At 58.8% G+C, this 21,186-nt stretch overlaps 2 protein-coding genes across 8 annotated transcripts in view; one reads left to right on the top strand and one right to left on the bottom strand.

The window, feature by feature from the left end:
- Positions 1 to 446: 446 nt before the first annotated feature.
- Positions 447 to 16,970, top strand: MNT (MAX network transcriptional repressor). Of its 3 annotated transcripts, none has more exons than XM_046676448.1 (6): positions 447 to 896; positions 6,527 to 7,106; positions 7,705 to 7,746; positions 7,906 to 8,017; positions 12,971 to 13,163; positions 13,349 to 16,970. In XM_046676448.1, the coding sequence occupies exons 1-6, from the start codon at positions 824 to 826 to the stop codon at positions 14,104 to 14,106; spliced, it is 1,758 nt and encodes a 585-aa protein (XP_046532404.1). In that variant the 5' UTR covers positions 447 to 823; the 3' UTR covers positions 14,107 to 16,970. The 3 variants fall into 3 exon arrangements, with proteins under 3 accessions (XP_046532404.1, XP_046532405.1, XP_046532403.1); XM_046676449.1 differs by lacking the exon at positions 447 to 896 and adding an exon at positions 1,964 to 2,461; XM_046676447.1 differs by lacking the exon at positions 447 to 896 and adding an exon at positions 5,162 to 5,465.
- Positions 16,971 to 19,454: 2,484 nt separating this feature from the next.
- Positions 19,455 to 21,186, bottom strand: part of SGSM2 (small G protein signaling modulator 2) — a 35,320-nt gene continuing 33,588 nt past the window's right edge. For all 5 annotated transcript variants that reach the window (XM_046675799.1, XM_046675798.1, XM_046675797.1 and 2 more), the window contains one exon: positions 19,455 to 21,088. In XM_046675799.1, coding sequence (XP_046531755.1) covers positions 21,000 to 21,088 — 89 coding nt within the window. In that variant the 3' untranslated portion in view covers positions 19,455 to 20,999. The remainder of the gene's footprint in view (positions 21,089 to 21,186) is intronic.

Here is a 21,186-nt window from a genome sequence, read left to right on the forward strand (position 1 = left end):
CAGGCGGGTGGTTGCAGGAATTAGGTCACGTGTGGGTAGGGAGTGGAGACCCAGGGGTCAGGCCAGTCTCTACCTAAGGTTTCCCGGACCTGGAGTATTCTTATTTGAGCTAACTTAAGTCTTGAATTTTCCACCCTTCCTTCCCTCCTGTAGGACAAATTTCGTTGTGAATGTCCCAAACACGCAGCCCTTGCACAACTTGTGGCTTGCAACCGGGGCGGGGCGAGGCGGGAAAGCGGAAATGCAGGGCGCGAACCGGGCTCGAGCTTCTCCCACCCCCACCCAGGCCACGTGTGCGCGCGCGCTCTATAGTGGGCGGGTCAGCCCGCTCCGGACCCCGCCCCTCCCTTCGTGAGACGCCGCGGCCCTGCGGGCGGGGGCTCCGGTCCGGGCTTTGGCTGCGGCCCCGGTGTAGTAGCGGGGGCGGCGGCCGGGGGCAGCGCGGCTCCTTCCCTTGTTGTGTGTGTCGGTGCCTCCTCGCCATCTTGTTGCAAAGCCTTTTCTTGTCGGCGGGACTCCCGGGGGCCGCGGGGCGGGAGGCATCAGACGGGAGGAAGGGGGGGGAGGAGAGGGGCAGTGCCGCCTTTTTTTTTTTTTGCATCAAATTTTTTTACATTTGCAAATTCTATCTTGCAAATATTTTGGGAAACATTGATTTTTCTCCCCGTGCTCCCCCGTTCTTCCCTGCGGAGTGCGCTGCGCCGCCCAGCCCTGTCGCCCCCCGGAGGTGATCCCTCCCTCCTGCCTGCCCGCCAGCCTGACCTGTGCCCGGCTCGCGGGCCGCAGTCTCGGCTCCGGCGCGCCCCCGGCAGCTCTCGGCGCGATGAGCATAGAGACGCTACTGGAGGCGGCCCGCTTCCTGGAATGGCAAGCGCAGCAACAACAGAGAGCACGTGGTGAGCGGCCGGGCTGGGCCCCAGGGGCACCGGGGAAGGGGAGGCGAGCGACCCCGGTCCCCGAACAAACGTGGAACCACGGGCAGGACTCGCTCCTTAGCAGCCCGCGAAGCCGGGGAGCGCAGCTCCGCGCAAGAGCCTCTGCTCGGGGAGGAGTGTTGTGGGCAGTGAAATTAATTAATGAATTCATTAACATGCAGCGAGGAACCTGTCTCCTGTGGGCGCCACCCCAGCCGCCTGCCACCCCCTGTGCACCTTTCGCGGGGGGCTTCTTTCGCTTGGGCCAGCGGTGCCCTCGGTAGCGCTAAGGATGTGTGAGCCGGGGGGGTGGGGTGAGGAATGGTGTTGCGTGGAGGTGGCAGACCCGCGTGTGTGTGCGTGTGTGCACGGGGGATGTGTGATGCGAGCCTCGAGGAAAGCGGATGAACGGACGTGTACACGGGGCGAGTGTATAGTGCACACGAGTGGGCGTGTGTGTAACGGAGTGGGGGGTGGGAATTACTCTACGCCGAGCAGCTCCCCGGCTTCCCTGGCCTTGTGGGGAGGGTGCGGGGGGCGCTCCCGGCAGATCTACGCGCCGCTTGGGGCGGAGGCGGCCTTTGCAGAATGAAATGACATCGCGTGTCTTATGATCCTGGCCAGCCCCGCCTGACCCCGCCTCCCAGAGCTGGGCTGGGTCGCGCGTCAGGGGTTTGGGCGAGAGCCGGGCTGATTGGGTGTATGTGAAACGGTTCGCGGGTCGCTGGGGGCAGCCCCAGGGCCCCCCTTGCTGCGCCCCACTTTAGCCGGTGTGGAATGTGGCGTGTCTGCGCGTTCCAAACCCGCTCTCGGCTGGAATGTTGCGCGTGCCTGCGTTCCAAGCCCGTTGGTTACACCGGGTGGTGACGTGGATGGGCCCCGCCCCCGACCACGTGCACGGGGGACACTCCCGCTGGGGACGGCGCGGCTCGGCCCCTCCCCGCAGCCTCGCGTTTAGCCGGGGGCGGGGCCTGGGTGGGGCCGGCGAGGGGCCTTGCGCAGGGTTGGGCCCCAGCTTTGGCCTCTGGGCATCTCCCAGGGAGGGCCTGGGCCCTGCGAAGGTGGAGCCGAGCTCACCTGTCGGTTCTCGCCCTAACCTTCTGTTTTTGATCGTGGGGCGAGGGAAACGCTCAGAATCGCAGAGCGACAAGACTTAGAGCTCGCATATTCCCTCTGACGCCCAAAACGTTCTCTCCAGGACCTCCTGGCAACACCCCTGGCCACACTGTGGAATGAGCCAGGCTGAGAATGGGCAAATTTGGGGGCTTCCTGAACAGTGGGGGAGACGAAGATTTTAGATGCCACCCCTACCCCCACGCGCCCCTCCGGGTGATGCAGAAATAGGGGCTGGGGGGAAGACCTCCGTTTGCTGGACTGCGACGAGGGCCTCAGCCCTGGATCGTTTTGTGTGCACTATCCGGAGAGTCCTGTCCCCTCCAACCCAATCCCCCAACCCTGCGGCCGGGTTGGTTGTGGTGGAGAGAGTGCTTCGCCCTCCTTTCCTTTCTTTCTGCCTATTGTTGCTTCAATGATGAGTCATGCAGGAGGTAGTAGTGTGTTGTGTGTGTGTGTGTGTGTGTGTGTGTGTGTGTGCGCGCGCGCGCGCGCGCGCGCCTGTAGCGTGTGCTGCCGCCGCCGCGCTGGCTGAGCAGGCAGGGGGGGGGAGCGGCAGCCGGCCAGGGGCGGGGAAGCTGCGGGTCCGTCGGCCTAGTCGGGTAGACCGGCCTCTCAAGGTCAAGAGTCACTCGAGCTATGTGAGACTGAGATGCTTGAGTTTTGCAGAACTGATGGGCTGGCACATCAGCCCACGCGCCCCTCCCCCTTGCCTTCGGCATCCAGAGCAGGGTCAGGAGGTGGACAGTGCTGTTGGTGACCGTGAATGTCCTGCGTGCGGGCCCAGCGACGGGCGGGGGAGGGGGAGAGCGTGCACAAGATTTGGAGAGACTGAGTCACCTGCTGCCACCATCAACACAATGCAGTTCAAGAATACCTATTGTGTCCCCACTGTGTAACAGGCACTGTGCTAGAGGTGAACAGGATTGACCCTGATGTTGCCCCAAGGGAACACTCACTTCACCCTCACTTTACCCCTAGGCTGGTTGGCTATATGGGGAATGGTACAAGACTCACACTGTCATCTCTCTCATCCTTTGCAAAATAAGTAAATCCGGAGCTGACCAGTAAGAATGTGTGTATGTGACACTGTGAAGGAACCGGGGAACATTCCCTCTTAAGTTGGAGAGCCCAGCCCCCTTCCTCAGGTGGTGAGAACCAGGGGCAAGGAGCTGAGCTGAGGTCTAGGTTAGCTGCCCAGTCACAGCTTCTTGTTGGGGGGGGGGGGTGGGTTTAGGGGATAGGTGGATGCTGGAAAACCACATCTACTCCAAAAACTGTCATACAGATGGCTGCATCTGGCCACAGCAGTTTAATCTCCAGAATTCATTTTATCTCCTTCTTGAGGTTCTGTCCTTTGACTTGGGGTGGGAAGGATGGGAGAGAAAGAGGTGGTATGTGACCCTGCTGACCAGAAGCGCTTTCCCGGGGTACATACCTGATGAGCAGCTCTGAACAGGGATCGTCTTATCTGTGCCCTCGTTCAACCTCAAGCGTTGGTTTCCCGACCTAGACCAGCTAGCTTATTTACATGATGAGCCTAGGGCATGTGTGCACTTGTGTGAGAGGAAGAGAGGAAAGGGCAAGGCATCGTGGTGGTCAGCAGGGGGGCCTGGTCATTTTCTAGCATTCATGGAGGTAGCTCGAATGGCACCCTCTTCTGCCGTGATTGGAGGGAGCTGGTGGGAGTGTCCACAGGTTCCTGACCCAGTCGTACCCTGGGCCTGCCTTATGTGCCAAGCTCCCTGTCAGCATGAAGGGGGAATCCCCCTGAACATTCGGGGGCACCAGGTGTGGGCTTCTCAGGCCCCAGCCCTGTGCCTGCTGAGCCCCTTTGGCCACAGTGACTTGGGATGGCTGAAGGGAGCACAATGCCCATACTCTCCCCTGTGGCCCCTGGATCACCCCAGAGGAGTCGTGCTAAATTCTCTGAGTGTAGAGCCCAAGGAAAGTGCCTGAGTGTGCGTGCATGTATGGGAGTGAGGGAGGGTGTGCACCCATGGGTGCAGCAGAGCATTATTTTAAAGAGCCTAAACTCATCTTGCTGCTGAGGGAGGCCCCTGAGTGACTGCCAGCTTGCTTCCCCCGCTTTGTGTCCCCCACTCCAGGGCACAGGGAGAGGGTCATCACTGAGTAAGGAATGAGTCCAAGTGGCAGGGAGGAGGCAGGAAGCTTTGGTGAGCTGAATCTGGCCTGGGGCACGCTCTCTTCCTCCCCGCCAGTCAAGCTTTTTCATGCTGATCCAGGTGTGATAGAACTTGGCCATTCACCTGGGTTCCTCCTGGCACCTGTGAGGCGCACCTGCCTCGCTCTGGAAGAGAGTAGGTGAGGAGGAGGTTACCGTCTCCTGGGTGAGCTTTGGAGTTGCTTTAAAACATGGGGAATATGAGGTTTACCATCAGTCTGGGTTCCCAGAGCACCTGTCCTTGGGGCTTGGGGCCTGGGGCCTTGTCTGTCCCACCGCTTATGGGAGAGTGGAACACTTGCCCCAAGGCCCAGGAAAGTTAGGGGCCTGGCTCAGTCAAAGGAATGGAGGTGGGGCTGTGTTGGGCCCTGAGCTACAGGGCCTTGTCTTGGGGATGAGATGGGGGCAGGTGGGGTTAGAGGGTGGCAAGTGGGGAGAGGACTGGGGATGTCCCAGGCGGGGCTCCGGAGCTGGAACTCAGCAGGCTTCTTTCCCAGTGTAGTCTGGGAAGCTGGGGCAGAGAGAGCTGGTTTTCTCTGCACCTGTAACATAAGCTAGTGCTGGCTGGAAAGGCCTAGGAGAGCAAGACCTCCCCTCATTGGAGCAGGCCTGCACCGGACTGGCAGCTCCCCTTCCTGAAGGGCAGGGGAGATAGGAAGAAGCCTGTGCTGCCCGGTCCAGCCCCTGAACTCTGGCTGCTGGGAAACCACTGAGTGCTTCCCCTCTCGGAACACTTCCCCCTCTACTTCCTCCTTGCTCTCCTCTGCAGGAGGGAGGGCTCGGCTCAGAGCAGGCCTGGCTCACACTCATTGTTGATTGGTCAAAGGGCCCTGAGGCCTCAGGTTTGCTGGGGGCCGCCCCCACCCCAGCCCGAAAAACATGTTGGAGGGTGGATGCCTTCCTCCCTAGGGGGCACTTAGCCAACCTCATACCCCAGCCCCACCCCTTGTGGGGGGGCGTGTTTGGGGCGTGGCTACCTGCCAGTGCTGTCAGCTCTGTTAGTCAGCAGTGTGGTGAATCCGGGGCAGTGGGGAGGGCTGGGTGACCAGCCTGCTCCCTGGCCTGGGGGGCTGCAGCTGCTCCCCAGGGCCCTGGCCCAGCCCTGTAGCCCAGGGACTGGAATGATGGGCCTGGGAGAGGACGGGGCAGGGTGGAGATGGAGAGGGGCCCTCTCCCCTCCCCCTGTTCTCAGCCAGCTGCTAAGCAGGCCTCCCCTTCCTGCGGGGCTTTCAGCAGAGATGCTGAACTGATGGGTGCGTGCTTGCCTGAGCTCATGGCCCTGCTCACCCCTATTACAAAGCCCAGCTTTCCTTTCTGGCTGCCTTGTGTCTTTCTAGTTTGTGCTGCTGGTGGTGGAGGGGATGGGAGGGAGGGAGGGGGATTTGGGGGAAATTAGTTCTAGCATAACAAAGGGCAGAGAAGGACCAAGTGTGTTTTGTGTGGTCCCCCTGAGGACAAACCAGAGGCATTGGGACCTAGCCTGGGAGTCCAGAGTCCTGGGCCTGGTTTCCTCATGTGGGAACTGAAGGTGGTGTCCCTACCCTGACTGTGGTGTGGGGCTCTTGTGAGGATCCAGAGGGGTGTGTGTGTGTGTAGACACCTAGTGAGCATATGTTGGCACAGCAAGTACCAGGAATCTGCCAGGTGTCAGGAGACCTGGCTGGGTCTGGCCCCAGTTTTACTTGTGTCTTGCTGTGTGACCCTCAACAGATCACTTTGCCTCTCTGAGCTGATTTATCCCATCTGTGAAATGAAGGTACTGCCTGTCCTCTACAAGGTACTTGCTAAACACTGTTGAAGGTCTTTCCCAGAAACTATGATCTGTCTGCCCCGCTCCGTTCTCCTGTGGTGGCCTGTGAGGTCTTCTATGGACTGGCCTCTGCCCACCTTATCAGCCCGCTCCCCTCTACCTTGTTGCTCCTGACCATCCCTGCTCACCATCTGCCTAACCCCTCAACCTCCAGGTTGCCAGGCCTCCAGCATTCTCTGGGACGCTCCTGCTCTGCCTTTACACAGCCTCTTTCCCCCCAGCCTGGACTGTTATTCTGTCTCTTGTCCCTCCCTGCACCCGCCCGCCCTGAGCTCCCCAAAGACACGGACCAGGTCTGTGTGATTTGTTCACTGCTGTGTCTCAATGCTTAGCCAGCGCCTGGCTGGGTGTGAATGGGTATTTGTGGTGTCTCAGGCAGAGCAGGGGTGTCACTGAGCACTGACTGGGACACGGTCAGAGGATGGGTTATGGCTGGAGGACAGGTGAAGCTGGGGCCCAGGGCTGTTGGCCCACTCAGACACCCCTTGTGTTCTCTCTGCGTAGATGAGCAGGAGCGGCTTCGCTTGGAGCGGGAGCGGGAACAGGAGCAGAAGAAGGCCAGCAGCCTGGCCAGGCTGGCCCATGCCCTGCCAGTGGAAGAACCCCGCAACGAGGCACCACCCCTGCCTTTGTCCCCCCCAGCACCTCCGCCGGCACCTCCACCCCCACTTGCCACCCCCACCCCACTGACTGTCATTCCTATTCCAGTAGTGACCAACTCCCCTCAGCCTCTGCCCCCACCCCCACCACTGCCCCCTGCAGCCCAGCCTCTGCCCCTGGCACCTCGCCAGCCCACCCTGGTGAGCACCCCTGGACTGAGCATTAAGGAGTCTGCTGCCCTGCCCACCAGGCCACAGGTGCCCACCCCTGCTCCCCTACTGCCAGACTCCAAGACCACCATTCCGCCCACTGGCAGCCCCAAGCCTTTGCAGCCCCTCCCCACACCCATCCTGACCATCGCACCACACCCTGGAGTCCAGCCCCAGCTGGCCCCCCAGCAGCCACCCCCACCCACTCTTGGGACACTGAAGTTGGCACCAGCTGAAGAAGTCAAATCCAGTGAACAGAAGAAGAGGCCTGGGGGGTGAGTGAGGTGTGGCAGAGTCAGAGCTGTTGGGGTGGAGAGGAGGACTGCCCACCCGCTGGGCTGTGTGTGCAAGAGAAAGTTCCCTCCCCAGCCAGGCCTTCAGGGCCGTACCCTACCTCCCCAGCCTAGAAGTGCCCTCCTATATTTGGACACATTTTCACTGTGCTCTTGCCCATCCCGGCCCCGGGAGTGGGGAATGGCCATTGCTCTCTGTTCTCTGACTTCTGTTTTCTCTGACCTCCTCCAAAGTTGGGGCTGATGGCATTTCCCAGCCTTTGAACAGAGTATTGGGTTATGGGCCTCTTCTGAGGGATGGGGTCAACTGGCTATTTCTCTGAGTCCCAGGAGTACTTCCATCTCCTCACAGATGGACAGGTGGCATTGGGGGTTAAAGGGGTCATGAATTATGAGCATACATGTGTCCTCCATGGGGTGTACGTGCCATGGCACAGAAGGAGCATCTCCCATTGCTGCTTTATAGAGAGAAAATGTCAGGGACAAAAAGCCTGTGGCATTTGGAGGACGGGAACAGGGGGCAGGAAGGCCACCTAATCTGGGCCCTCCTCTCTGAGCCTCCTGTCTGTCTGGGTTTCAGGATCGGAACCAGAGAAGTCCACAACAAACTGGAGAAGAACAGGTGTGTGTGCGAGCGTGTGTGACTCTGGGCCCGCCCCGCCCGCCGTGGGGACTGGTCCCACCCTTGGTTCCCCAAGCTGTCCTTGGGCCTTCCCTCCCCGCCTCCAGGCCGTGCCTCTGCCCCCGGCAGTGGCTGACCCGCGCTGCTACCTCTCCCCAGGAGGGCCCATCTGAAGGAATGCTTTGAGACCCTGAAGAGAAACATCCCCAACGTGGACGACAAGAAGACTTCGAATCTGAGCGTGCTGCGGACGGCGCTGCGGTACATCCAGGTATGGGGGAGGGAAGCGCGGCCCAGAGGAGGCGGGCGGTGGTGGTGACGGCCGCAGAGCCAGCTTCCTCCCGGCGCCCCACCGCCCTCGCCCGGTCGTCGCGGTCCCGCCCCCTCCCGGCTCCCCCGCCCTCCTCCACGCGGGCGCTGAGCACATGGCCCGGTGACGTCACGGGGCTCCCCGCCCGTCAGGGGGCGGGCAGACGGGCGCGCGTGCGCGGGCAGGGCGGGAGCGGTGCTGCCCTCGGCCTCCCTCCCCTCCCCCGTCGGGCCGCCCTGCGGAATCCGTGTCACCCCGGCGCCCGGCCCCGCTTAGCTGCCTGCCGCTGTTAGAGCACCCGCGGGTGAGGAGGGCGTGGAGCAGCCTGGCGCCTCCACCCCGCCCGCAGCGCCTGGGCGGAACCCGGATTCGGCCCAAGAGTCTGTCGCTGGGCCGGGGGAGGGGTGTCCCCGGGCGTGGCTCCCTCCAGTCGGCTGCGCGCCAGTGAAGCCCCCGACTTTTACCCGAGAAGGATTCAGATCCTTGCAGTGAGCGCACTGAGGTGCCACGACCCGAGTTTGGGGGTTAAACCTCGGGGTTGGAGGAATGCGGCAGCTTGAGTGGGAGACAAGCAGCCCCGGGGTCACCGAACCTCTAAAAACTACTCTCTCCTTCCGTCAGGGTTTTAAAAAAGCCCTTTCCAGGGCGCCCTCCTGGCCGTGTCCCCTCGCCGTGAGCCCTGGCTCCCCTCTGCGGCACCGGGCCGGCGCCCGCCAGATAAGCTAGTTGCCATGGCGGCCCGAGTTTCGGTTTCCCTGGAAACCCGCGGCGGGCTGCGCGCGCGGGGAGGGCGGCGGTGGGGGTGGGGCGGTGGCCACGCTCCGCTGCCGCGGAGACGGAGTCCGAACGGAGCCGTTGGGGAGTGGGAGGGGCTTGGGGGCTCCCTGCCAGCTGGGGGGAGGAGCCTCAGGGTCCCCTGGTCGTCGCTCTTGGGAAGCCTGGGGGCTGGGCGGCGTCACGGCCCTGGCGGGAGTGGATGGTAGAGGGTCGGGCCGGGCGAGGAGCCAGAAGCGGGTCGCCACCCCTCCCCCGGCCTCGACTGCGGGGTCACAGCCCCGAGGTAACCGGAGCCTGACTCGCGACGGCTCTCAGTCGGCGGCTCCCTCCCCGCCTCCCGTGAACGCGCGCCCTTCCGCCCGCCCTCTAGCGCGGGGAGGTGCTGGCGCGTCTCCAGGCCGCTTCCCGGCACCGGGAGGGGCGGGGCCGGGCCCGCGGATTGGCGAGGCCGGGCGGGGGGCGGGGCTCCTGCGCGCGCCGAGGGAGGGTGCGGCCGGCGGGGAGTGACGCAGCATGGCCCGGGCCGCGTGGGTGCGCGCGTGCTCTGGGAGGGGCGGGTCCTCGCTTGCGGCCCGGACGGCACGGCGTCGGGGGCTTGCCTTGGGTTTCCGAGGGTACCCAGGAGGCTTATTTTTTGATGTATTTGCCGAACGTGGGCTTGAGTATGTTATTGATTGGTCCCTCAATCATACGCAGTTATATGGCCTGGGAGAAAATCTCAGTCCAAATGCGGTGACATTTTCTGCGAATATCAGCTTTCTGTACTGCGATGAGGCTAACTGGGAAAAAAATTAATAGTATCTTCGTCGTGAGGATGTTAGGATTGGGCCTCTGTAAATATTAACTTAATTGCGATTATTAAGAAGTGGGGAGGATGGAATGGCACGTTCCTCTTTATAGATACATATTTAGGGAGGGGAGAGCAGAAACAGTCGAAAACTTAGAAGACTGCATAAATCCTGAACTTCACTCATTTATTTGTTCATTCAGGTACTTTTGGGAAGCTCTGTGTCTGATTCTGAGGATATAGTGGGGGAGCAAAGAGGAAAATGTAGGTCTGCATCCTCATGGGTTTTGTCTTGCAGCAGATTATAAACAAGATGGAAGACTGTGCCATGCAGGTGTCACAGGGACAGATCACAGGATCTGTTCTGGGGAGGTGGGGAAGTTGTTGCTAAGGAAGGGGCATTCAAGCTGAGACCTGAAGGTCTCCGGATGACCAAGGCAAAGTGGAGGGCAGAGAGCCCAGCACAGTCCAAAGTTTCTCCAGCAGGAGGGAGCAGGATGCGTTTTTGGAAGTTAAAGATGGTCAGGAGGGTTGCCAGGTAGAGATGGGGGGCAGCAGGGCACTCGATGAGAGCCAGAAGGGAGTACTGGAGAGATCACACAGAGCATGTAGACTGAGGGCTTGGGATGTGTGTCCAGGTGGAAAGCTGTGGGAAAGCTGGAGAACCCAGCCAGACCTATAGTGGCTTAGAGGTGGTAAAGGAGTTGAAGAAAGCCACGGTGAAGTGGACAGAAACAGGAAGAGGAGTGGGCATTTACCAAACCAGGTATCTAGGTAGTCTTAGAAAGGAAATGGGTCTAAGATGAAGCAATGTGGTCTAAAGTTAGACCCTGGGGAAACTTTCTGGGGGCCTCTAGGCCTGTGGAGAACTGGGCTAAGTGAGAAGAGGAGGTTTTGGCCTCTGATGTTCTCTCTCCCTGAGCCAGAAGCCTACCCTCCCTGCTAGTGAGTAGAGTTCAGGATGGCCACTTCCAGCCCCCAGCAGCCAGATTCAAGTGAGGGCTGACTCACATCAATGATGAGGCCTCATCTCATGTCGTGTCCAGCATTGGCCTTTTGGGGTAGAGCCAGGTGAGAAACCAAACAGGTGAGTGTGTAAGGGGAGGGATCTTTCTGGCAGAAATATGGGGAGAAGGTTAATCTCAAAGCCAGGATGGTAGAAGGGACTGTGTGTAGCCTGGGACTGGTGACAAAAGTGTAGAGCTACCAGGTTTCCGGCCAGTACAGAGCATGGCTGTATCTGGGTTATGTGTCGCAGGCACTAATGGTTTGAGGCATCTCTTACTGGTGAGGTCAGAAATGCAAGGAGTTTGGGGCTGTAGGAGGGAGCGTGGGGAAGTTAGTCCTAGTTGGTGTGTTGAGTTGAAGACGTTGCCATGCTCAGGAGGGGCAGATGAACAGTCAGGAAAGACTACTGCAAAACTGCCCATAGGAAATGGAGTCAAGGCTACTGGGTGACTGTGATTCTCCTGTGATGAAGGGGAGAGACAGGATAGAGGTTGGAGCTAACATGGTGAAGTCCCCTCAGATCCTTCCCCTGGGGCTAGGCAAAACGTTGTGCCTAGCTCTGTCCTGGCCTGGTAGGGTCAGGGGATATAAGCTAATTATAGAACAGCGCTTGCCTTCACTTACAGGGTTGGACAGGAACAGTGTGTGTTGAGGTGGAAAGACAAAACAGGAAATATTTAGGGGGTCATAGGAGCCAGTGTCTGATTAAGTACTACTTGACAGTCAATGTCATTGAACGCTCAGGTGTGCATGCTGGTGCTGAGAAGGGCATGGGTTGGGGAAGGGCAGTGGAGAATGTAGGGGCTCAGGTGTGGTCTCAGAAGAGGAGCAGAGAAGATCTAGATTGGTGAGAAGGGGGCGTTCCGTGTGTAAGCATCTGGGCAGACAGAGTTTGGAGAGGAAAACTAAGACGAGCTGGGGAGTTTGGTGTGGAGAGCCAGTGGGCTCTGCACCTGGCCATGACCAGTGAGCCTTGGAAGCTACAAGTTGAGGAGCAGGTCAGGTAAGAAACTCAGGAGGCAGCAAGGCAGCACTGTCCATGTTGTCTGGTTGACCCAGCGGTCAGGACATGCCTACGCCGAGGAGAAGCTGGCAACAGGGAAGCCGTTGAGACTTAGATGAGTTGGTTTAATGAAGTGTCAGAGTTGGGAGGTCATGGAGGAGGGGAGAGGCTTTTGGTCTGGAAGGGAGCTGAGAAATAGGATAGGAGCTGGCCTTTGGAACTGCTAATAATAAGCCTCCTGCAGAGAGAAACTGGAGACCCTTCTAATAAGGGAGCGCTGCCACAGTCTAGGAGGCAGGGCGTCCAGCACCTCCGTGAGGGGGCAACCTAAGTGGCACAAGGTCACCTGTGGCCCTGAAGGAGTTGAGAGGGATATGGCACCGTGGATAAGGGAACTCCCTCTTGGTGTTCTTAGGGAAGGGGGTGGCATCAGCGTTGTGGGAGTGGGAGCAACCTGGAACCTGTGGTGAGGGACAGAAACCTCTCCAGGGGTGCTCAGTCCGAGTCAGCTGTGCTGTCCATCACCCCAAGAGCCATTTCTCATTGAAGAGTGCAGCTCAGGTACTGTGTGAAAGGAGGGGCACATTCCAGGGCGTGGGGATTGTTTAGCAGCCTGGGGAGTCTGGAGGCCTGTAGGCAGTGTGAAAATAGAGCATTGTAGAGTGGCGACACAGGTGGGCACCATAGGGGCCCAGGAAGTTGGAGAGGAGGTACAGAGCCAGCAGCTATTGGAGACGAGATGGAGGCAGGTCAAGATGAAACGGCCACAAAGTCTGGCGGGTCATCCTCCAAGGATATTGAAGTTAAGGAGACTAGTGAATGATGAAGTGGAGAGAAGGGCAGGATCATTGGGGGTTCTTTGGGGAATGCGTTCCAAGGAGAGTAGCTTGTGGTATCCGTGAGTGACAGAATGGTATGAACAGCGGTGGAGGCCTTGGGCATGACCCCAGAAGTCTGTGTTACCCTTCCTGTCCTTCTCTGCAGAATGGAGAGAGATGCTGCCAGGAGGGTGGATGGGGCATGAGGTGGGGAAGCCCCTCAGGACAGAGTTGATGTGGGGATGGGAGAGGGGCTGACCTGGATCTGTGCTTTCTTTCAATGGCGCCTGCCTGAGAGCCTGCAGTACCCGGGACGCTGGGCCTCACTAGGCAGAGCCAGGACCAGGAGGCAGGTGTTGTCTCCAACGGCCCCTGTCAGCCTGGGGCCCGGTCAGTGCAGACCTGCCCTGTGGGCTGAGTGATCTGGAGGCAGGGGTGGCTGTGGGGATATGTTTATGGTAATCTGTGGGCCCCATGGCTGCTGCTCAGGGTATCCTGCTGTCCCTTGCCCTGTTCTCCAGTCCCTAAAGAGGAAGGAGAAGGAATATGAGCATGAGATGGAGCGGCTGGCGCGAGAGAAGATTGCCACGCAGCAGCGGCTGGCGGAGCTCAAGCACGAGCTGAGCCAGTGGATGGATGTGCTGGAGATCGACCGTGTGCTCCGGCAGACGGGCCAGCCGGAGGACGACCAGGCCTCCACTTCTACAGCCTCTGGTGAGCCCTGCCTGCCACCCGTTCCATGTTGCTTCCGCCCTTCACAAATGACAGCTGCCCTGGCCAGGCCTTTGCCTGCTGGAAAAGATGCCCCTCACCCCAGCCCCATCGTATCCCCAGGGACATCTATATTTCTAACTTCTTGTTTCCCAAGCCCTCTCACCTCTCCCTGTGTCCCCCCACAGAGGGTGAGGACAACATAGACGAGGATATGGAGGAGGACCAGGCCGGCCTGGGCCCACCTAAGCTGAGCCATCACCCCCACCCGGAGCTGCCGAAGCCACCGCCCAGCACTGCCCCCACGCCTCTGCCTCCCCACCCACACCCCCACTCCCAGCCTGTGGCCCTGTCTCCTGCCCATCTGCCCGGGCAGCAGCCACCGCCACAGCAGAAGACACCTCTGCCGGCCCCTCCTCCCCCACCAGCTGCCCCTGCCCAGGCTCTGGTGTCCGCTCCAGCCCATCTGGTGGCCGCGGCTGGGGGAGGCTCTACAGTCATCGCCCACACGGCCACCACCCACGCCTCAGTCATCCAGACTGTGAACCATGTTCTACAGGGGCCGGGTGGCAAGCACATCGCCCACATCGCCCCCTCGGCCCCCAGCCCTGCTGTGCAGCTGGCACCTGCCACACCCCCCATTGGCCACATCACAGTACACCCTGCCACCCTCAACCACGTGGCCCACCTTGGCTCCCAGCTGCCCCTGTACCCGCAGCCTGTGGCAGTGAGCCAGCCTGTGGCAGTGAGCCACATCGCCCACACCCTCTCGCACCAGCAAGTAAATGGCACAGCTGGGTTGGGGCCCCCAGCCACCGTCATGGCAAAGCCAGCTGTGGGGGCTCAGGTGGTGCACCACCCCCAGCTGGTGGGCCAGACGGTGCTCAACCCTGTGACCATGGTCACCATGCCCTCCTTCCCGGTCAGCACACTCAAGCTGGCTTGAGGATGAGGCCACTCAGAGGCCCTCAGTGGGGGCAGGGAGGGGGACCTGTCCCCCACTCTCCCACCCACCAGCTCCACACATTCCAGCCAGGCCAGGCCCACCCCGCCCACACCCACCCCCAGGCCTCCTAGGGGAAGGGGGTGCAGAGACTCTGAGCCAGGGGAGGGAGGGGCCACCCCAGGTAGCTGGGCACAGGGCAGGGGCTTACCCCACTGCACTAGGACTTGATGAAGTGATGAGAGACGCTCTGGTGACCATGCCACCTGTTGGGCCTGGTGCCAGCTCCAGTGCCGTCCCTGCCTCCCAACCCTGTCCCCTGAAATCAGTGCGATGTGGACGTGGTATTCTCCGACTTTCCCCTACCCTGCCCGCCTTCCTGTGCTGCTGCTGCTATTGCTCTGTCTGGTGAGGTGGCTGAGTGCCCGGGCCCTCCCCTCCCGAGCCTCAGCCTTCTCTTCCCAGGCCTTTGGAGGGGAAACGGGGAAGCAGAACTGAAGCAATTTGGCCCAGAAAGCTGAAGACTGTGGGGACCCTGCTGAGTACAGGTGACAAATCCTAGGAAGTGGCTGCTCTGGCGTCCCATCCAGACAGGTGGGTGCCCCAGCATGGGGTTCTCCAACCCAGTTGCAGTCACTATGACTCATTACAGCAGAAACTAGTTAACGATTGTCTGCCAATAGTAAACCAAACCCAAGTTGTTGCCAAGCTCCCTGAGCCCGCCAATCTTTGCCACTGAGCTCCTGACCTCAGGAGGGCAGGCTGAGGGTGGGGGCAGGGAAAGAAGGGTTTGGCTGTGCCCATCACCTTCGCCCCCAGCCTGCGTCTGGACTGAGGAGAGCTGCTCTGGACCCCTGCCCCCATCCCTGGATATGGCTCTCAGCTTCCAGAAGGCAGAGAGGAGGTGTGCTGTCTGGCCTCCACTCCCCTCTGCTCAGTGCTGTGTACTCCCTCAAGGGATAGGTGCCCCTGGGTGCCTCATGCTGCCTGGGAGACATTGGCCAGCATCTGGTCTGGGTTCCAGGATCCTGAAGCCACACTGTTGAGGCAATCAGGAAGTTAAAATCTGGCCCCTGATCCTTTCCCACACAGGCCCCTGGGGACCTGTAGAGAGGGAGCAGGGCCAGACTAGGGAGGAGGGCTGCTGCTTTTGCTCCAACTTCTGTCTCTAGTGTCATCTCTTTCTCCTGAACATCCCCCTTCTTCCATGGGCCTTTCTGAGTGTCCCCTCCCTGGTGGGGGCTGCTGTGTGCCACTGCCTTCCTTTGAGGAAAAGTCCTTAGTTGGGCTGAGAGCAGGGCACAGCTTGGGGTGGGGAGGAGTGAGTGGGGGGCCCTGTGTAGGGGATGCTGCTTTCCCTGCCTCTGCCTTGGCCAAGGGCTTTGGCTTCTCTTTATGTGGGTATTTATTACAAGTGGCCTTGTGTTGGACACACTCAGTTACACACATGTGCACACTCTGCTCCCCACTTGGACACACTCACCAATGGCCTTTCAGTGTGGGAGGAGGATGTGAGTATTTCTAAGTGTGAAGTTTGACAGGCTGGGGGTGGGAGAGTGTCAGGGCCCAGGATCCTCTGGAGTGTCCTCAGGACACTGGGGAGCCTGGCAACGGTCTTGAATAGATTTAGACACTTAAGAATTCCCTTTCAGTTCCCGGTGCTGGAGACCTCCCAGGGGACTGTCTTCTTGTTTTTCTCTCCTGTGGGTGGGGAAGGGGAAGGCCTATGGACGCCTTAGAGGCCTCTAGGAGAGGGCCCCGTACCCACCCTATGCAGAGCTCCCACCTCACAAGCTTGCTGCCTCCCTGCGCCTGCAGCCACTGCCACCTGCCACCCTTGTTCTTGGGGGAGCCAGTTTCATTCTTCCCAGTGTGATTACAATGGAAAAAGCAGAGGGAGATGGGTAGGCCTGGCGCCCAGGGAACAGTCAGAGAAGTATTGGTGAACCCGCCCCTCCTCTCAGCTCTGTTCACCACCTGCATCCTGAGGCCATTCCAGAGATGAAACGGTTATGTTAACCAGTTGCCCCTTGGGCCTGCACAGATACCTCATCTGCCCTCCGCCCCTGCCCCTCCCAGCCCCCCATCAGTGGGGGCCTCTGAATCTAGTGCCGAATGACTATGTCCAGATTGGTGACAATGGGTCTTGTTGCTGTTTTGTTGTTGTTTGTGAACGCTGTGACGCTGTGTGCCCAAGAGGGCAGCCACCGCCAGCCCTTCCTTGGGCATCTCCCCTGAGAGCTGTCAGGACCACATCTGTCCTCGCCTGTGGGACCTCCCGCCCCTCCCCTCCCTAGCCCTTCCAGCCTGGGGGACGCGTGTGCCCGTGCATGCGCGTGCACGCACACATACACACATCTTACCTCTCATGCGTGTTTTACTTTTTGATGTTCAGAGTGACTCACTGGCTGGGAGTCTTTACCTCGAGGAGAGGGGGAGGTTAGTTCCTTGGGGGGGCCAAAGAAGGGCAGGGAATGCCTGGAGGGAATGGCGGGGTCACCATAACCCCTGCTCTCTCCAGGAACAGTTTCTTCCCCCATCCCAGGGTCCCACCCCCATCCCCCAAAGAGGTGGCCCTTGTTTACAGTGAGGACTTGGTCACTGTGTCTCCGTTTCCTGAAATATAAACCGTAGCGACCCCAGACTGTAGAGATTTTTATGTGTTTGGATACATCTGCTGTGTGGGAAAAAAAAAAAAAACTACAAAAACCCTAATTTTGTACATATTGTATTTTTACTATTGAACTGTATTCTAGTGGCTGTTCATGCTCCAAGACTTTAGGTATTGAGACATGAATACTATCCATGTAATAAGCACTTGCCTGGAATAAAATATAAAATTGAAATAAACCTGCACTGAAACCTAAGATGGAGCTGCCAGCCTGCAGCGTCTGGGTCATTTTGTTGCAAAAGGAGGCAGCCACCTTTAGGGAAAGACCTCCAGCAAGAAGCAGCAGTGTCTTCCCTGTTGACATTTGTGGGGAACTGTCCTCCAGTAGCTTCCGTGCTGGTCAATTTTAGAAAACAATTAGGGACCTTCCAGTTCTGATCCCAATGTTCAATCCTCAGCAAGCTCTGAGAACTGCAGTTATGGGCTTCCTTGAACTTTTGTACTACTTGATACTTCCTCAAACCATTTTTACAAACGCTATCTTGTTTCATCTCTTAACAGCACAATGAAGTAAATAAGAACTAGCCCCATTCTGGCAGATAAGGAAACAGGTTTGAGGTAGCTGTGACTTGTGGTCACACAGCTAGCCTGGAACCTTGTGGAGCTGCAGTCAGATCTCAACTCTGCAGAGTTCTCCCCTGAGTGTGTGCCACCCTGCCCTGGGGCCTGCTGCAGAGTCAGGAACCTGAACTCAAGAAAGCTCCAATGGGAAAAAGGTGGAGGATCTGTACACAGAAGGGTGAGAGGCTTCCTGAGAGGGATGTGCTTCTGGGGTTGTGGTTAGGGCAGGTCATCTGAGGAGTCCATGGGCTGTCCTCTCAGGGAAAGGAACAAGAAGAGGAAGAAGTTGGAGGTCAGAGGTCAAAGAGCCATGTTCTAAGCTGGGTCTGCAAACCTGGGCCTGGAAGACCTTTGTCCCTATAACTACATCTTCTCTCCCCAGTTTAGGGGAAACCAGCCCTTTGGCAGGCTGTCTTGGGAGTAAGTGGGGAGGTGAGGGAGAATGAATTAGCTGGGCCTAGCTATAGACTAGGCTGGCTGCCTCATCTAACACCCTGACACCTGTCACACTCCCAGCCCCAGTCAGGGGAACTGACTCAGCGTCTCTTCCTGGGGTGGGTCTGGGGATGCGAGGGGTTATCCTTAGGAAAGGGAGTGGTGGCTGAATGTCTTGGAGTCCCCTTCTTTGAAGAGCCAGCCTCAAGAAAGGCCGGACCCAGCGCCCCTCCCCACTGCCCCACAATCCCTCCAGGCCCTTTCACTTGTGGGATGCTAGCTCCCTCTGCTGGTAGCTCCAGGAAGACCGGTCCCTTCCACTTTAGGGAAGGCCTAGGGTTAGGGTTAATATTTCATGAGTGCCCACTCAGTGTCAGACACTGTGCCCAGCACTGGGGATGAAAACACTGCCCCTGACAGTGAAGTAGGTATTATATCATCTAAGGGCTATCACTATATCTTAAGAGTAGGCAGAAACTCCCCTCTCTCTGCTCAGCTAGAGCTTGCAAGAAAGGGGCCTGTGGTTAAGGTAACAGAAAACAAAAATCCCAAGTAGGAATCCAGGAGCTTCCATTTACCAGCTCCTGCTCTGTAAGAGAGGGAGACTCATTTCCAGGGTAGGAGGGCTCCCTGAGATGGCATTATAGCGCCCTGCTCACACTTCCAGCTCCACCTCTCCACACACACATTGTCCTCAGCAGATGCATCATTTTGGCTATGGGATTCCCTCTGGTCTTAGAAGCCCAGCCAGGGACCTGGGGAGTGCCAGTACTTGTGGGTGGAGCAGGGAAGGGAGGGGTGGGTATTTGAAGGAACCAGGCCATTTCCAGGCTAGTTTATCAGGGGCCTTTAGTAAACTTCTTTCAGGAGGAGAAACAGCAGAGGGAATTCTGATTGTTCCAGGCAACAGGATCAGCCAGGGGGTGGGGAGGTGTTCCCTTGAGGGGCTTATAAGCTTCCCTGGTCCCAGAGCTCCCTGTGTCAACTGATTTCCTTGTCTGTCTGAATGGGTCTGAGGGAGCTGACAACAGGTCCTAATGCCCGGAAAGCTACACCAGACCACATGCTGGTGACTGGAGCCTCTACCTGGAGCCATAGATGATGGGGCAGTGGCCTTCTGGGGTCGGGGAAAGCAGGTGGGAAGCTATTATAGTTGGGCCCTTTCCATACATCAACAGGTCTGATCCCTCCCAATACTCCCCCAACACCCTAGCCTGAAGCAGGCATCTTAAAGACAGTGCTCAGTGGGCAGAAGCCAAGGCCAGAGAGACAGGATCCTTCTCCACTGGCTGGAGAGGTCAGGAGATCCTGCAGATTCCCCGTCAAACTCCAACTCCACTGCAGCCAGCCAGAAGGGCAGGCAGGCTGGGGAAGGGATGGGACAGGGACCTACACTCATCCAGAGGCTGGAGAGGTCAATGGTCAGTCTGAGATAGGACCGCTGGCTCTAGGGTGAAGTCCCCCCGAGGGCTACCTCTGAGTACTTGGGGTTTGGCTATCACCCCCACCCCAGCCCACAGCCAAAGGCCCTCTCCCCTGGAAACTTTGGTTCTCTCTCTTCACCATCCTTGCCTTGCGGGGCTGGCCCTCTTTACCATTTGATTGTGGAGTTTACAGAATTCCCTAACACACATAGTCACTCGCTGTCCAGTGCCAGCCCAAAAGCAGCCCCCAGAGCCTAAAGCATCGCCAAATGCTGTGTTTATTGGTCTGTTACATTGAAGAGTATAGTTTCTGAGCCAAAAAACATACATACACACTCTGCTCCTCACAAAACCACTGAGTCACTAAGGCAGGGACACAATGGCCACCGTGCTTTGGTGGAGGCCAAGGACTCACAGACAACGACGGGAGGGCAATAGGGCAGGTGGGTTGGCCCACAAACAGGCGTGCAGTGCCTGGGACAGAGGTGGGCTGGGAGCTATGCTGGATGCAGAAGGGCTGCTGGGCCATTTTTCATGTTTCTTAAATGCAAGAAGTCTCCAGACCTTAGTGACTGCTAGGCAGGCCCCAGCCCCAGTGGCAGAGTGGCCTCCTGGCCCCAAAGCAAGGCCTACCCTGAATGTGTTGAGGGGAAGGGAGGTAGGAATGACAGCAAGCAGTGTTCCTGGGCCTAGGGTCAGGGGCTGGGCCCTTCCTAGCATCCCCATGAGTGAGGCTCCTCCAGGGGAGTTCCCAGCTCCCAAGGCCTCTCGACATCCTGAGAAATGTGTGGAAGGCAGAGCTAGCCTTGCTTCTCACCAGGGACAAACGGGAGACACAGGTAACCACCCCCAAAGCCTCAGGGACTCAGCAGATGCCTGGGATAGGCAATGGGCTGCCCCTAAACTCTGGGGCCTGTTCCTGAGAGGAGGCTGTGACAGGACTGCCTCCCTAAAGAATCACTCTGGGATTCCTTGAGAGCAAGTGCTCCTACCACATTCCAGATCATCCATCTGGCAAAAGCGTCATTTACACACAGTTTGTAGGGATGCATCTAATGCATAAAGCAAGAGCGAGTTGGCAGGAGTGAGACTGTGCAGACACACGCGGGTACACTGTATGGGCTGGGCGTGCATGGGGTCACCCCAGGTGGCCAAAGGCAGTGGCAGTGCTGCTGAGGTGGCCTGTTCCCACCCAGGGTCCCATCTTCTGAATGCCCCGGTCTTAGGGGAGGACCTGTAAGGTGGCCCAGGTCTCCTACACCTAGGGCGCACGCCTGAACTGGCAGCAGTTCTGACTGCCCCAACTGGGGCTGGTGCACAGACATGCACTGGGCCTGCAAAGGGACTCTCAGGAGAGATACAGCACAGAGTCCCTTGACCCAACACAACTCTCGCCAGGTGGGGTCTAGGCAACTACAGCCCTGCTAACGCTGCAGGGCCCCGGGCTGACCTGGAGAGGCCATGGGGAACAGTCTAGGTTGAGGCTGCAGGGGGCAGTGGGGCTATTCCTGGGCATTTGAGTGGAGAGCACAGTAGGTATCCCCCAAAGCAGTCGCTCCCTGAAGCCGATCCCTCCTATCCCAACCTTGACCTGAGGGCATCCTGGCCCCAACTCGCCCTGCAGGGCCAGCACTGCCCAGAGTCGGATCCCAGGCTCACAAGCACTTTGTTAGGAACACAGTCAGGTGAGGATCAGCTGGGAGTTGGGGCAGACTCAGCTGCACTGCCCCTGTGCACGCTTCCTGCAGGGACCCAGGGGCACGGAGCCCTGGCTCTGGCCGGCTGCTGCCTCCTGGCCACAGCCCTCACTTGTTCTCTATGAGCATCTGCACCTTGTGGACGAGGTCCCGGGCAATCCGCAGGATCTCCTGGGCATCGTGATGCTCAGCCCGTTCTGGGGAAACATGGATAACAGTGGGGATGCCGGAGCAGAGGCAGTAGTCTGGGAGGAGCCCTGTGGCTACCCACCCTGCTCCATTTCCACTTGCTGGA

The sequence above is a fragment of the Equus quagga genome, chromosome 11, assembly GCF_021613505.1.
Source record: "Equus quagga isolate Etosha38 chromosome 11, UCLA_HA_Equagga_1.0, whole genome shotgun sequence".
Classification (NCBI taxonomy): Eukaryota; Metazoa; Chordata; class Mammalia; order Perissodactyla; family Equidae; genus Equus; species Equus quagga.

Excerpts from the sequence above, each read along its gene's own strand:
- MNT (XM_046676447.1), top strand. The coding sequence starts at position 5,369 with ATGGAGAGGGGCCCTCTCCCCTCCCCCTGTTCTCAGCCAGCTGCTAAG. Across the intron at positions 7,747-7,905 it reads AACAAACTGGAGAAGAACAG|GAGGGCCCATCTGAAGGAAT; the intron begins GTGTGTGTGCGA and ends ACCTCTCCCCAG. Across the intron at positions 13,164-13,348 it reads CTCCACTTCTACAGCCTCTG|AGGGTGAGGACAACATAGAC; the intron begins GTGAGCCCTGCC and ends GTCCCCCCACAG.